Source organism: Electrophorus electricus, unplaced genomic scaffold, assembly GCF_041902795.1.
Source record: "Electrophorus electricus isolate QZ-2024a unplaced genomic scaffold, ASM4190279v1 Scaffold389, whole genome shotgun sequence".
Lineage (NCBI taxonomy): Eukaryota > Metazoa > Chordata > Actinopteri > Gymnotiformes > Gymnotidae > Electrophorus > Electrophorus electricus.
Window position 1 is genome coordinate 1 of NW_027658681.1, and position 15,000 is coordinate 15,000.

Here is a 15,000-nt window from a genome sequence, read left to right on the forward strand (position 1 = left end):
GGTCGGACGGAATAGCCAGATATTGCAAAACAGGACGTTCAAGGCCGTATTGCAGATTGAGAATCTCCTGAGTGAGGTGAAATTGGAGGAGGAGCTGTCGCCCCTGGAACGCGGCTTCTGTAAAGCCCCGCACCCCCACCCAGCCCCACCCAGCCCTGGTGCCTACCGCTGCCCTCCACAGCAGAGGGGGAACCGGGACACTGGATCTGCTTAGGGGTCAAATGAGAAAGCTGGCGAGCTAATAGGCAGTGGTCATCATGGCACAACCCATCTCTGCGTGAGTTGGCAAGGTTGGATGCTGGTGCATGAGGCCAGGCTCGGTCACGTGCTCGCGAGGGGCGCGAGCACGGCGGAGGTGGGGAGGCGGACATATGGCACATGCAGAGGGTGCTGATTGCGTCTCACTACACCTGAAAGTCTGAGTGACAGCATCGGGGCTCCTAACAAATTCCTGCCTCTAAACACAGCTTTTCGACTAAGGAGGTTGCACTGAAAGCACAAAGAGAAAGAGACAGAGAGAGCGGTCAGAGAGAGAGGGAGAGAGAGAGAGAGGGAGAGAGGGAGAGAGAGGCAAGGAAAGACTATACAAAGAGAGATAGAAAACTATACAAAACACACATCTGTAATCATCACAGTATCATGGAGACAGTCTATGAAAAATGACATGAAATAATTAACAACATAGAGGTGAATGGTTTTTTATAAGATAGCACCTCAAAATGTTCAAATATCTATTCTATCAGGCTTAATTCCTGAAAACCACAAATTTCAACATGATAATGTAGAACAGCCACAATGTGCTAATGTTGAGAATGTATAACGATTAAGATGGACCAAACAAGCAGTTACCCGCTAAGGTGCCTGTTTACCCAAGACAATCAGATAAGCAGAAAGTACATATTGCATTACATACCAGAATAAAACCTACTTCTGTTCCGGCATACTCATTCTTTCTTGCCTCATACCTACGTCAACGAACGTCTGAATTTAGAAGTTAACTTCTTTACTCCCTTCAAAGCGACTGTAGAACTTTTAGAAAATATAACCTCCCCAGACAAGAAAATAAAGGAAAAAGGGCAAAGCACTGATATTTTATAAACACAAAACCTGAGGATGGGAATAGTGGTGCAAAAACCTAGACTGCCTCACCAGGAGAGCGATAACCAAGGAAGGCTGTGCTTCCTCATAGAGGCCAGGGCACCTACCTTACCAGTGATGTCATTCAGAGCCACATGGACAAAGATGGATGCTTCTTCCATTCCCTCCAGATACACGTGACGGTAACCTGCACGGTGAAAATTTATCCGGCATCGTCAGGTACTGAAGCGGTTAGAGTCACTGAAATTCCACTGCGTTACAAAGCGGGTGGTGATGACACTTAAAGAGGGAAGGGGTCTGTTTCCAGGCAGGAAATGAGCGCCAAAGTCTAGCTGGAAGGGAGACCTGGCTACCTGGCATCATGCTGTTAAAGGCGATGGTCCTCTGGCCGATGAAGTCCTGGCCAATGGGGTCGTGATCCCAGACTAGGAAGCGCACGAGTGTAATCTCTGGCATTTGCACAGTAAAGACCAGGGTTTCCTCCCACATGGGGTTGAATCCTGAGAGAGAGAGCGAGAGAGAGAAAGAGACAGTGAGAGAGTAGAAGGGGAAAGTGTTAGTAAACGGCATACACGATTTTTAAGAATTCATGAATTATTAAGACGATTAGAGCCAGAGTGATGCAGTTCAGTGGTGCCAGCCTCATGCATAATATATAACACACAGACACACACAGACACACGCACACACACACAATTTGATACTACACAGCATGAAGCACCAGCCCCTGAAACGCCAGACATAATGGCTGAGCCTGAACGGGTGCTTGCTGGGCTCCAGAGGTCAGCCACCACCTGCGCGGCACGTGAAACCCCTCTGACCCATGACCGCCACTCACCGTTGTCATCAACCACTCGGGTCTGCTCCTTGCAACAGTCCACAGGCAAGCCAATGATCTCCACTTCCACGAAGGGGTCTATGATCTACACAACATAGATTATATATATGTATATAAATAAATAAATATATGCTTATATATGTATATTCACGCCATTGTTTATTAAATGCAGCAGTAGAAGAATCAGCAGTGTGTGCAGCACCACCACCTCCATCATATCCCCAGGCCGAACAGGGCCGAAGCCCCTTTAGGGCGTGAAGGCCACGGACCCTGTGGGGCGAGCTCCAGTTTCTGGGGTCATCCCACGGGGTCCAAGCACCACTCTTATAAGGGAGGAAGGCTTAAAGTGGGCACAGGTATAAAACTGTCGCAGGGGAATGATCTGGGCTGTGTTGTGTTCGGTTAGGGTCTAATACTGATTAGACAGCTCGGTAATTATGGACGGAGCAGACGGACTGTGGGAAGGGCGTGGCCAAACATTTGTCTGTTTAGTATCAGATATTATTGAGAGGGGCTGGTAATATGGGTGGGCTTAACTGGTACGAACCAGCATTGTGTTGGGGGCTCCATTGTCAAGTTGAGAAGCTTAGTGACACATCACCAACACGGACCCCAGAAGCCCCCCAAAGGGGTTGAGGATACATTACAGCAGAATTCAAGATTTTTCTATTGGAAACAATAGGAGAAGTGTGAAAAACCCCATTTTTCCATGAAAGAAGGAGACACTCTCTTACATGCTGCAGTCAATATATAGTGGTTATGAGCCACTGGGAACTGAGAGCAGGAGGACTCCCAGAATGCTTCTCTGCAGATTGTATTTAGCTTCAAAATGAATGTTCTACATTGTGCTGAAAACCTCCCCTTTTGCCCCACCTAGTCTGTCTTTGGCCTGTTATTGGTAAACAATCGTGGTCTCATTGGTAAGAAAGGGTACTTTGTGATTCTTCTTCGCCGTCGATGCTACAACGTCTGCGTGCGTACGTATAAATGTATGCTGGGGAAAAAGGGAGAGAGAGAGAGAGGGAGAAGGGAACAGACGGGACAGGGAAAGGATTCCAGGCATGGCTGGTTTTCCCGCTCCAGCCGCAGTGCACACCTCTCCGCGGTCTCCCAGCATGGAGTCCTTGGGTTTGGGCAGCTGCTGCCCGCTGATTAATTTCAGCACCAGCTGCTTCCTCATCTGCCCAGGCCGCGGGTCCTCCAGCATCGGGCTAAAGGAGCCTGACGGCAGGTTGAAACAATGAGAGAAAGCAAGACAGAGGTCACGTTCCCATTTAAAGCATATTAGCAACAGAACCCTGACCTACATTGCTTAAGGGGAAGCAGTTATGACACCTTTTCTTTGGATACTGGTGGCACAGTGGTAGATAGTGGCAAAGTTAGTGGTAAATAGTAGCAAACCTATAAGTGTTAACTTATAGAAAGTTCAAGTTGAGGTTTTACTGACGTTCCTCTGGGTATATGAAGTGAGATGTCATTTCTTCCACATCACGCAGTACAGCAGCGTAATACACTGGAGTACAAAGTGTGAATGCACAATACAACCGTGCAAGAAGTGTGCAGAAGATGCAGGAAATACAATAAGTCTTGAGTGTTGATGGGCCAGATGGTGATGGATTGAGTCTGGTTTAGTCCAGGCAGGCATTGGGGGGTGGGGTTGGACACCAGTGAGTTAGGTCTGATTGCCTCTGGGAAGAATCTGATATTGAAGCGGTCATAATTTCATCATTTTCATTTGATAAAGTTAATGTGTAGAAATTCGTAGAGCAATGTGGTGCGCAGAATCTAAACTAAACCTAATCTCATGGAGAGAAATGGCGTTTATTCGCAAGCCGCGCTCTATCCTCACCTTCACACATGCACTCGGGCTTGAGGACATAGCCGCAGTTGCCGTTGCTGTAGAACTTGGCCCTGTTCATCTGAAGGACCCGGCCCTCGGACTGGTAGTTTAAAGCCACTGCACACACACACACACACACACACACACACACACACACACACACACACACACACACACACACAGAGAATGCTTTACGTGACCTCTATAGTACCTGCTTTTCATACCAATATGCTTGTGTTACAAATGCGTTTACACTATAAAAGACACTATAGAGTGTAACTGATTAATTTACTTAATTGATCTCTTTCCACCTGCACGCCACCCGTGCCACTCCTTAAATCCTATTTTACCGACTGTAAACGCCCATCAAATACACCCGGCAGCAACCCTGGCAGTGTGGAATCACAATGGTCACTAACTCTGTTCCTGGACATCTACGTTCCTGCAGAGTTCAGCTGCTGCCTGGAACTACTCATCCAGCCAATCAGGATGTTCCGCACGCACTAATGAGCAAGCTGAACAGAAACGAGGTCTCCAAGAAGAGCATTTAGCGACCACCTCCCCGGGCTGTTTCTGTCCTCTCGGTCCCGAGGCACATCGGGCTGGGGTGCGGACGTACCCAGGTGGCAGCCGGCGTTCCAGAAGGGCTGCGGGTTGAAGTTGCTGGAGTCGACACGGTAGGGCGAGGGGTAGATGCGCGAAAGCTGCCGTTGGTTGAAGCGCACGAGGTGGGTGGGCCTTTGCTGTAGCAGCTGTTGAGCCTTGGTCTCGCTCAGCGAGGACACCAGCCAGCTGGTCCCACCTACAAGCCACAAGGTAAATACAGTGTCAGAGTACAAAGGACACACGCCTGCCACATGCCTGTCACATGTCTGCCAAATGCCTGTCACATGCCTATTACATGTAAAGCTTTCTGGAGGGGATGAGAAGATGCAGCTTCAATAACTAACATAATGTGAATTTTTTATGTGATACATAAGTGTGATTTGTGAATTTGATGTGTGAATGTGATATATGATGTGTGATTGTGATGTGTGAATGTGGTGTTTGAATGTGATGTATAATGAATGATGTGTGATATGTGAATGTGATGTATGATGTATGATGTGTGACATGTGAATGTGATGTATGTGTGATATGTGAATGTGATGCATGATGTATGATGTGCGATATGTGATGTATGATGTATAATGTATGATGTTTGATGTATGATGTGTGATATGTGAATGTGATGTATGATGTATGATATGTGAATGTGATGTATGATGTATGTGTGATATGTGAATGTGATGTATGATGTGTGATATGTGAATGTGATGTATGATGTGTGATATGTGATGTATGATGTATAATGTATGATGTATGATGTGTGACATGTGAATGTGATGTATGTGTGATCTGTGAATGTGATGCATGATGTATGATGTGCGATATGTAATGTATGATGTATAATGTATGATGTTTGATGTATGATGTGTGATATGTGAATGTGATGTATGATGTATGATATGTGAATGTGATGTATGATGTATGTGTGATATGTGAATGTGATGTATGATGTGTGATATGTGAATGTGATGTATGATGTGTGATATGTGATGTATGATGTATAATGTATGATGTATGATGTGTGACATGTGAATGTGATGTATGTGTGATCTGTGAATGTGATGCATGATGTATGATGTGCGATATGTAATGTATGATGTATAATGTATGATGTTTGATGTATGACGTGTGATATGTGAATGTGATGTATGATGTATGACGTGTGATATGTGAATGTGATGTATGATGTATGTGATATGTGAATGTGATGTATGATGTGTGATATGTGATGTATGATGTATAATGTATTATGTATAATGTATGATGTGTAATATGTGAATGTGATGTATGACGTGTGATATGTGAATGTGATGTATAATGTATGACGTGTGATATGTGAATGTGATGTATGATGTATGACATGTGATATGTGAATGTGATGTATGGCGTATGATGTGTGATATGTGAATATGATATATGATGTGTGATATGTGATGTATGATGTATAATGTATAATGTATAATGTATGATGTATAATGTAGGATGTATGATGTGTGATATGTGAATGTGACGTATGACGTGTGATATGTGAATGTGATGTATGATGTATAATGTATGATGTATGATGTGTGATGTGTGATATGTGAATGTGATGTATGATATATGACGTGTGATATGTGATATGTGAATGTGATACTCTTCCTGTGGTATTTCCTCACCTTGGGTCTCCAGCTCCTGCATGGCCACAGATTTCGTGTATTTTACCAGGTCAGACAGAGCCCTGGACAGTTTCATGGTTTTCTTCCTTCTGCAGACACAACCCCAGTCGCTAAATACCAAAGCAGCACTGGCTTGCCATACACACACCACAGCCCCTCTGCGTATACACCCTCCTGCCGTGCGCCTCCTACCTGCTGTGGTGCGAGGGGGCTCGTGATGCGCTGCCTGAGCTCTCCTGATCTGTGTCTGTGTCCTCAAAGCTGGACACCTTCTTCAGCTTGCTCGACTTTTTCTACAGTGCCAGGAGACCACAGATCGGTGACTCGATGACTCAATGTGTGGGTGTGTGTGTGTGCATCAGAGAGGGAGACTGACCTTGCGTTTGGAGAAGCTGCCCATAAAGGATTTGGCCAACTTCTTGTTCGCGCTGGGGATGGCCTCGTCTCCCGTGTCTGTACTGTCTTCTCCTCTGCCCTGCAACCAAGACAGCAACGGGTCGTTGGAAGGGGTCCTTCATCCATCCTGCTCTCACCAGCACTTGCTTAAAATAAAATGACGGATGACGTGTGGTTGTATCCCTCGAGCAAACCAAAAGGTGGGAAATGTCCAAAATAAAAACGGCTCCCAGGTGAGAAAGATACAGAGATTTTGAGGCAATGTCCTTCGTCATGTAACGAGGTTCATGCAGGAGGTTAAAAGCAAGGTGGGCATCTTGTGCTATATACTTTAGCCACTAGGTGGCAGCATCAGTGCACACGCAGCTCTAGCTGTCGCCACGCTGGTGTCGCTGGAGTTGGCGGAGATTCTGCACTGTAATTCTGGGCAACAGTTCAGCCAAGGCTGATTCATTAAGAGTCGGAAGGGACAAATGACTTCCTCTACTAGGTAAGCCACACACCAGCGCTTGCATTTAAAAGTGGGAACAGGAACGGCCCGATGAGAAATCTCATTAGATGCAGTGAGTAAGGACGTAGAATCATGAAGTGGACAGTGAGAGTGCCAGACTACTTCTGAAGAGAAATCCAAAGGAGATCAACCGTCTAACAGATGGCAGCAGCTCCATCCTGAGCGTGCTGAAAGCTGCCCAGCCTCTCATGCCCCCCGAGCTGACCCTGAGCGGGGGGTGGGCGGGGGGGGTGGGTCCAGGGGAAAGGGGTGGGGCTGGGGGCGGGGTAACAAAAAAGACCCTCTTTTCATTACCATGCACTCCGGTTGGAATGCCACATCTCCCGATGCATCTTGAGTGACACCGAGGTCATCTTAATGACCCCAGTGGAAACTGGGAGCCACTGAGGTTTCACCAACATAATATGCTCATGCTACAACAGCAGTTATCTCCTCCGCCAGACCAAGGTAGCCGTTTATCTGTTGGACGGGGACTAAATCATACAGCAGAGCCCGAGTCTTCCCACGAGAGCAAACAAACGACTCAATCCTTCTCCCACCATTTTCTGCAATAGTCCGTCGGGGGTCTTGGGGAGGATACAGCTTTTGACCCACCTGCCCTGCGATATACAGTTGCTAGGAAGTCGCTACCTTTAAGACCTCGCTTTGGATCGTTTCACCGTCCGTGCTTAAATTCAAACAGGCCACGCAATGTATGCAACAGCAGAGGCCTTGCACTTTCAAAGAGAAAAACAACAATGAGAAAAGAGAAATACAAAAAAAAGAGGGAACAGAGGAGAGGGAGAGAGAGAGAGCGCACAGGGAGACGTCTGGTGGGAGCGTGCGATGGTTTCCTGGCTAACCTTCCCAGCAGCCTTCTCGCTGGGCTTGCCTGAGGGAGGCAGGGCCGCCAGGGTGAAGCTGTCCGGGTCTTCACGGTCCCGGATCTGAGACTCTTTCATCAGGCTGTCCAGCTTTTTTTTTGCAACGTTCTCCACATGCTTCCTGTTCATGGACGTCTGAGGGAAGGGAGAAACGGGTAAGCCAGGAGAGAGAGAGAGAGAGAGAGAGAGCCAGAGAGAGAGAGAGAGAGAGAGAGAGAGAGAGAGAGATAGATAGAAAGCATGAGGGAGAGTGATAAAGCGCAAGAGAGAGAGAGAGAGAGAGAGAGCCAGAGAGAGAGAGAGAGAGAGAGAGAGAGAGAGATAGAAAGCATGAGGGAGAGTGATAAAGCGCAAGAGAGAGAGAGAGAGAGAGAGAACCAGAGAGAGTGAGAGAGAGAGAGAGAGAGAGAGAGAGAGAAAGAGAGAGATAGAAAGCATGAGGGAGAGTGATAAAGCGCAAGAGTGAGAGAGAGAGAGAGAGAGAGAGAGATAGAAAGCATGAGGGAGAGTGATAAAGCGCAAGAGTGAGAGAGAGAGAGAGAGAGAGCCAGAGAGTGAGAGAGAGAGAGAGAGAGAGAAAGAGAGAGATAGAAAGCATGAGGGAGAGTGATAAAGCGCAAGAGTGAGAGAGAGAGAGAGAAAGAGAGAGATAGAAAGCATGAGGGAGAGTGATAAAGCACGAGAGAGAGAGAGAGAGAGCCAGATAGAGTGAGAGAGAGAGAGAGATAGAAAGCATGAGGGAGAGTGATAAAGCACAAGAGTGAGAGAGAGAGAGAGAGAGAGAGAGAGTGAGAGGAAGAGAGAGAGCAAGAGTGAGATAGAAAGCATGAGGGAGAGTGATAAAACGCAAGAGTGAGAGAGAGAGAGAGAGAGAGAGCCAGAGAGAGTGAGAGAGAGAGAGAGCCAGAGAGAGTGAGAGAGAGAGAGAGAGAGAGAAAGAGAGAGAGAGATAGAAAGCATGAGGGAGAGTGATAAAGCGCAAGAGTGAGAGAGAGAGAGAGCCAGAGAGAGTGAGAGAGAGAGAGAGAGAGAGAGTGAGAGGAAGAGAGAGCAAGAGTGAGATAGATAGGTTGCAAAGGAGAGAGACTACAAAAAAGAATTAGTTTTTGCAGGGGTGGGCGTATGTGTGTCAGGAGATAATGGCATAATTGCATAATAATGCAATGGCAGCGCTGGGGTGGATTGACTCACCCTCTGCGTGTGTCACTCCTGAGCCAACCTCATACTTCTGAATGTGCAGGTACATAATGGCATTACACACTCCACTTCCAGGCTTCGGGTCAAAATGATTTCAATTTGAAATCACCCCAGCCAGCTGAGGGAGAACATCGCCTGGAGGGTATATTCACGAATGACACCAGCTCCCGTCTTTCCTCGACGACTCGGCTAGTGCTGTGTGTGTGCGTGTGTGTGTGTGTGTGTGTGTGAACGTGCTGATCTGTTGTGAGTGGCTCTCCAGAGCTGGGCAGAAAGCAGCTGAACTCTCCGTGATGATAGACTCACCTGACAAGAGCCTTGCTTCTGTGAGCTGGTTTGTTGAGCCACTGCAGAAGATATTGTTTCAGAACAAAGTTTTGCATGGGCTGTCAGAGCTTGGAGCCGTTAGCCGTCTGTTGTGTTTCAGTTCACAGAGTCCAAGCATCCAACCCCCCCCCCCCGCATGACAAAGCACCAAACTTGTCCACACATGTCAGATCCTATAGACATATACAGTTTGTGTTTTGGACCACATGGGCCAATCTAGTTTTACACAGCGCAGGAGACTTCTAGACTATAAACCGATATTTAAGTCATGATCTTGTGACCGAGCAGAAATGCACCAGGCAGGGATTGTGCTCATGAACCAATCAGTGCGTAGATTTTGGAATCTATGACTGACATATTAGATTAATGAGCTATGGTGAATCTGCCACCATAGTCAGATTACAGCAGAACACAGCTGAGCCATATGATCAATTCTGCCTCACATATGTCAGGACGACCTACAGGAAACATACAGTATTTTCCATATTTCCCATGGAACTGAGAATTATCATCACAGGAAAGATCTGCTAACACAATCATTTAAAAAAACCTCAAAAAATGATTCCATTTGGATTAAAGAGCTTCTCTATCTCATAACTGATTCAGGGTTCACTTAACAGCACACATGATTACCACTTCAATAGCAACCCAGCCATTGTCAGTATAAAAAAGAAACCCAAGGAAACAGTATTGTACCACACTTTATCACAGCTCTTAGAGACTCCTCAGAAGCTACATGCCTGGCTGCGTCTGAACGGAGCTGCAGACCAGCGAGACTCTCGTTCCCCTGTGAAATATTTACCACATTACACAGGGTCTTCCGGCTCAGACAAAAGAGTGGGAAACTGCAGGGGGGGGGGTCATGCGCGAGTTCGCTTTGAGCCACGTTTCAAAGAGAATGAGAAATTGACACAAAAGTAGAAGGTGAGGGAGCTTTCTGGAAAACTGCAGCTTATGTGCACGGAGGTGGATTCTATTATTGGCGTCACGCTGAACTGAGTAGTGGGAAGGTGTGAAAAATAAAGCAAGACAACCAAAGCTGTCTATGAAAAAAAAACAAAACAACAAAAAAACTAAACACAAAAAAACAACACTCCAGGTTTGTAAAAATATGTGTCCGCCACATAATTTCATGCCATACAGAGAACGTGAAACTTTGGATTTGCAAGCAGACAGGAAAAGCGATGGCTCTCTGGATTTTTAGGCAGGGACAGGATGAGCTGAAGGTGGGTCTCATCAAAAATGAACAGGTCTTAGGACTTAGTCTGTACTAAGAGCCCTGAGCGGTTATAAATATAACAGTAGTATGACTGAACCCAGAATAATGTACAATGCTTCTGGGTGGTCTCCTATCCCCTTAATGCCCTGCGTTCTGCTATATTAGTGTGATGCGAATGTCAGAAGTGCGCCATGCGTTAAATGAACGCGCTCGGACGTTGCTAAATGAACATTGTTCTTCATATTACGGCGACATGTTCGTCAGTGGAATTAGCATGATTAAGAAAGGCAGGGCAGCTTCTGCTTAAATGTAACGAAAGCAAGGAGGAGAGACAGAGAGCTTTCAGGAGGAACAGCGAGGCTGAGAAAGAAAGCAAGAGAGAGCGAGAGAGCGAGAGAGAGAGAGCATGCGAGGACATCTGAGGGGAACACTGGAAGAGCCCCAGGCCCTGCAGGGACGAGAGGCCACTCACATCTCCGTTCATCAGCTTGTAGTCATCCTCCATTTCGTCGGCGCTGTCCTCGTCCGACACATCGCCCTCCTCCGCATTCTCATCAATGTTGGTTGGCAACTTCTTGCCCTGCGCGGTACAACAGGTTCGGAGAACAATCGGAAATACATAGAGATGCACAAAAGGCAAACGCACGGAGGACGCTGGTCTGGGCATGAGCCAACGTCAGCGCACCGTCTCCAGCAGTGCAGATGCTCTCAAGACTGCAATGTTTTTGGGTAACTGGGCCATGCTTAATAATATCACAGCCCCCCTGACTTAGCCATATGTTACATAAGCAGCGAGGCAAATTTTAGATTTTGATGTTATATTTAGATGTTTCTGAAAAACATAAAGATCTCAAGAGAATGCACAGACCAAGCAGGCTTGAATTAAGGAACAGATCACAAATGCAGCACTTTTTAAAAAGCCTGATAAAGGGCAGCTGTGTCTTTCCTTGTCACACCTCCAATAACAGGTTAACCAAGCAGTCAAGCACTCAGACGTCCTCTCACTTCACAAATGAGGGGGATAATGAGGCTGCGCTGCCTCATCTCAGGTACCGGCGTACGAGACCTGGCAGGCTTGTCGGCTCGTCCACTCACTTGTTGGTGATTGCTTGATTGACATGTGCGTAACAGCCGACTTGAGCGCAACTAGGTGACACGGCGTGGCGGTGTGCGCTTACAAAAGGACAGAGAGGTCCAAGAAAAGCAGCGATCAATCCCACGCACGGTCTGTGGAGCCCTAGTGTCGGGAGCAATCGATTCGGAAGTGTTTTACAAGGTCAGGGGGTTGAAAGGTTGGAGCCATAACTCTCAGTGAATAAGAAGTGGGCAGGAGAGAGAGGCAGAGAGAGAGAGTGTGTGTGTGTGTGTGTGTGTGTGTGTGTGTGTGTGTGTGTGTGTGTGTGTGTGTGTGTGTGTGTGTGCGTGTGTGGTTTGATGCTTCACAGCATCAAACCACAAGGTGGTTTTCTATTTCCCTTTTTTGTCCACAACAGTGCTTGTTTCCAAAAGCATTTCTGGATTTGTACAAATCAAGCTCTGGGAACGTCATATCCCACAAAGCTCTAAGTCCTGCTCAGGGTTGTGAAATCTAATTTGTGTTTGGAAACAAAGTAGCAAGAAGCATTACCAATGGGCACAAATAGCTCACAAATTAGCACGAAACCCAGTGTGTGGTGTACACACTTCCTCCTCAGGGCCAAATCATAACAGAGCACATCTCCTGCCGTTTCTTGTCGTACTGTTTTGTTGGTGGCGTTTGCTGTACCAGCAGGCTGTGGGAAACCAAGCGTGACTAAGGCAAGCACGTTGGCTAAGCAAAAATGAAGCACCTGGCTATATGGCGCTTACATGTGGTTGTGCTAAAGTGCCGCCCTGGCCAGTACATGCGGCTCACGTGGCGCACGTTGGCTTCAGACCACCAGCTGGAGCGTTTCTTGCCGGCTCGCTGCCAAGTGATTTGTCAATATCATCCAATGGCCCAGTTTGTGCCTTGGGGCCAGCTCTCCAGTGGCCGACGGCACTTGGCTTCCAATTATAGCAGCCAGGTCCACGTCGTGCAGTTCCACCTCACGCTATGTGGCCTGATTTCCTGGATGCAAAGATCTCACAGGCTCGTGCAGGGAAGTTAATGGAAAGGGGTTGTTAAAGCGGCTCCGGGTATGTTGGGAAGGCTGTGCGGGACCCGGGAAGCAGCAGGCTGCAGCTCTACTCTGACCGTCGATGATCAATCTGGCGTAACAGACAGGCGCCTTAGACACTGCCTGCCCCAAGCGGAAGCATGAAACAGTCCTACACCTCCCCAAAACCTCAAATGGGTTTATATCTTAGGCTCTGTTCTAGTTAAAACGGTGTTATGAATGTCTACCAACACGAAAGGTGCTTCATGAATTTGCCTGTCAGAAATGTTTTCTCATCTCCCCCTAGCGTGGTGCTTTCTTTCTTTACTGACTCTAGCCACTAGGCTGACTGACTTGTCAGTTGGTTAGTTACAGCAAAAAGCCAAAAATATTTGACCTTGACAAGTATTTTGCCTTTGAGGGCTTCAGGCGAGGGCAGGAGCCCAGACTCCATAACGCTGATGGAGGACACGTCGAGCTTCTCATCCAGGATCTCCACCAGATACTGAGCCATCTTCTTCTGCTGAGGCACGCTGCAGTGGTTCTCGATAGACAGGATGACCGGATACCTATAGAGGGGAAACCAAAGGCACAAACAGCATGCATAGACGATCTGTAAAGAGAAAAGTCAGCAAAAGATGCAGTTTAGAACACCCACAAGTGGGAAATCCACAGTTTTATAAAAAGGGACGTCATGTCTTGTCATGCTTCTGATGAGAAAGTGAGCAAATAATCAAGCATCCGTCATATTTGAAAGAGAAACACAAGGGGCGTTACAAACTGATATATGTTGAACTAGCTGATGACCTGAAGTTAAACCCTAAAGTGGGCAAAATATGCCCGCATGTCAAAACGACCATGCTGATAGAGGTTGCCTAAAAATAGCACTTCATTAGCAACAACCTTGAGGAACCCTGGCTGGGTGCATCTTGATAGGATTATCACCTTTGGCAACAGTGGTGCTAATGAAAAAAGGGAAAAGTAACAAAGGATCATGTGCACGCACACACACACACACACACACACACACACACACACACACACACACACACACACACACACACACACACACACACACACACACACACACACACACACACACACACACACACACACACACTCACACACACACACACACACTCACACACACACACACACTCACACACACACACACACACACACACACACTCACACACACACATACACACACACATACACACACACACACACACACACACACACACATACACACACACTCACACACACACACACACTCACACACACACACACACACACACACTCACACACACACATACACACACACACACACACACACACACACATACACACACACTCACACACTCACACACACACACACTCACACACACACACACTCACACACACACACACACACACTCACACACACACATACACACACACTCACACACACACACACTCACACACACACACACACACACACTCACACACACACATACACACACACTCACACACACTCACACACACACACACACACACACACACACACACACACACTCACACACACACACACACACACACACACACACACACACACACACACTCACACTCACACACACACACACACACACACACACACACACACACTCACACACACACACACACACACACACACACACACACACTCACACACACACACACGTGTGCTTATATGTGTGTGCAGATATACCCAAACTCTCACACCTATTTCTCACTGCATTGAGATATCAGATCTAATTAATCTAGGCATATGAATAATTCTGAAAGTCATAAATTCCATTTGCACTTACGGGTTCTTGACAAACGCGTATTTGTTGATGGTCTCGATGACGTCCTTGAAGAGGATCTTGGAGGTTAGGGTGTAGCCATGGTGTACTATTGGCTCCCCGTCCGGCCCATCCCAACAATCCACTGGACGATTTAGAAAAGCGGAAACCATTTGGCAACAATGTCAACAACGTGAAAGCAGCTTTTACAATGTCTTTCATTATTTAATCCCTTCTGTTATATCTTCAGCCCCTGTTCCTTCCATTTAGCATTAATGTTATGCTGAGACATTTCTGTTAATTTGATGCCATCCATTCAGTCGCTGGGAATGGAACTGACCTTCCACACATCTGCAGCCTGCCTGCAGCACCCAGGAGTACATGTCCACCCTGGACTGAGACATCAGCTGGTCTCCCATCAGATAGGTGTTGTGAGACGAGGCGATGAAGTAGTTACACAGAGGCTGGGTCATATCCTGGTTGACTTCATGGTGCTCGGGGTTAAAGATGTCCCCAGCTGGGCTG

General features: G+C 47.0%; 1 protein-coding gene across 2 annotated transcripts in view; it reads right to left on the reverse strand.

The window, feature by feature from the left end:
• Positions 1-150: 150 nt before the first annotated feature.
• The window catches only part of LOC145655891 (1-phosphatidylinositol 4,5-bisphosphate phosphodiesterase eta-2-like), a 17,836-nt gene continuing 2,986 nt past the window's right edge, over positions 151-15,000 (reverse strand). For both annotated transcript variants that reach the window (XM_081709353.1, XM_081709354.1), the window contains 15 exons: positions 14,816-15,000; positions 14,500-14,620; positions 13,071-13,242; positions 11,029-11,136; positions 7,793-7,948; positions 6,420-6,518; positions 6,236-6,336; positions 6,044-6,132; positions 4,396-4,578; positions 3,786-3,893; positions 3,033-3,157; positions 1,937-2,021; positions 1,452-1,598; positions 1,206-1,285; positions 151-489 (listed from right to left, as the gene is read on the reverse strand). The exon at positions 14,816-15,000 is cut by the window's right edge and continues 19 nt beyond it. In XM_081709353.1, the coding sequence (XP_081565479.1) occupies positions 322-489; positions 1,206-1,285; positions 1,452-1,598; positions 1,937-2,021; positions 3,033-3,157; positions 3,786-3,893; positions 4,396-4,578; positions 6,044-6,132; positions 6,236-6,336; positions 6,420-6,518; positions 7,793-7,948; positions 11,029-11,136; positions 13,071-13,242; positions 14,500-14,620; positions 14,816-15,000 (1,927 nt within the window). In that variant the 3' untranslated portion in view covers positions 151-321. The remainder of the gene's footprint in view (positions 490-1,205; positions 1,286-1,451; positions 1,599-1,936; positions 2,022-3,032; positions 3,158-3,785; positions 3,894-4,395; positions 4,579-6,043; positions 6,133-6,235; positions 6,337-6,419; positions 6,519-7,792; positions 7,949-11,028; positions 11,137-13,070; positions 13,243-14,499; positions 14,621-14,815) is intronic.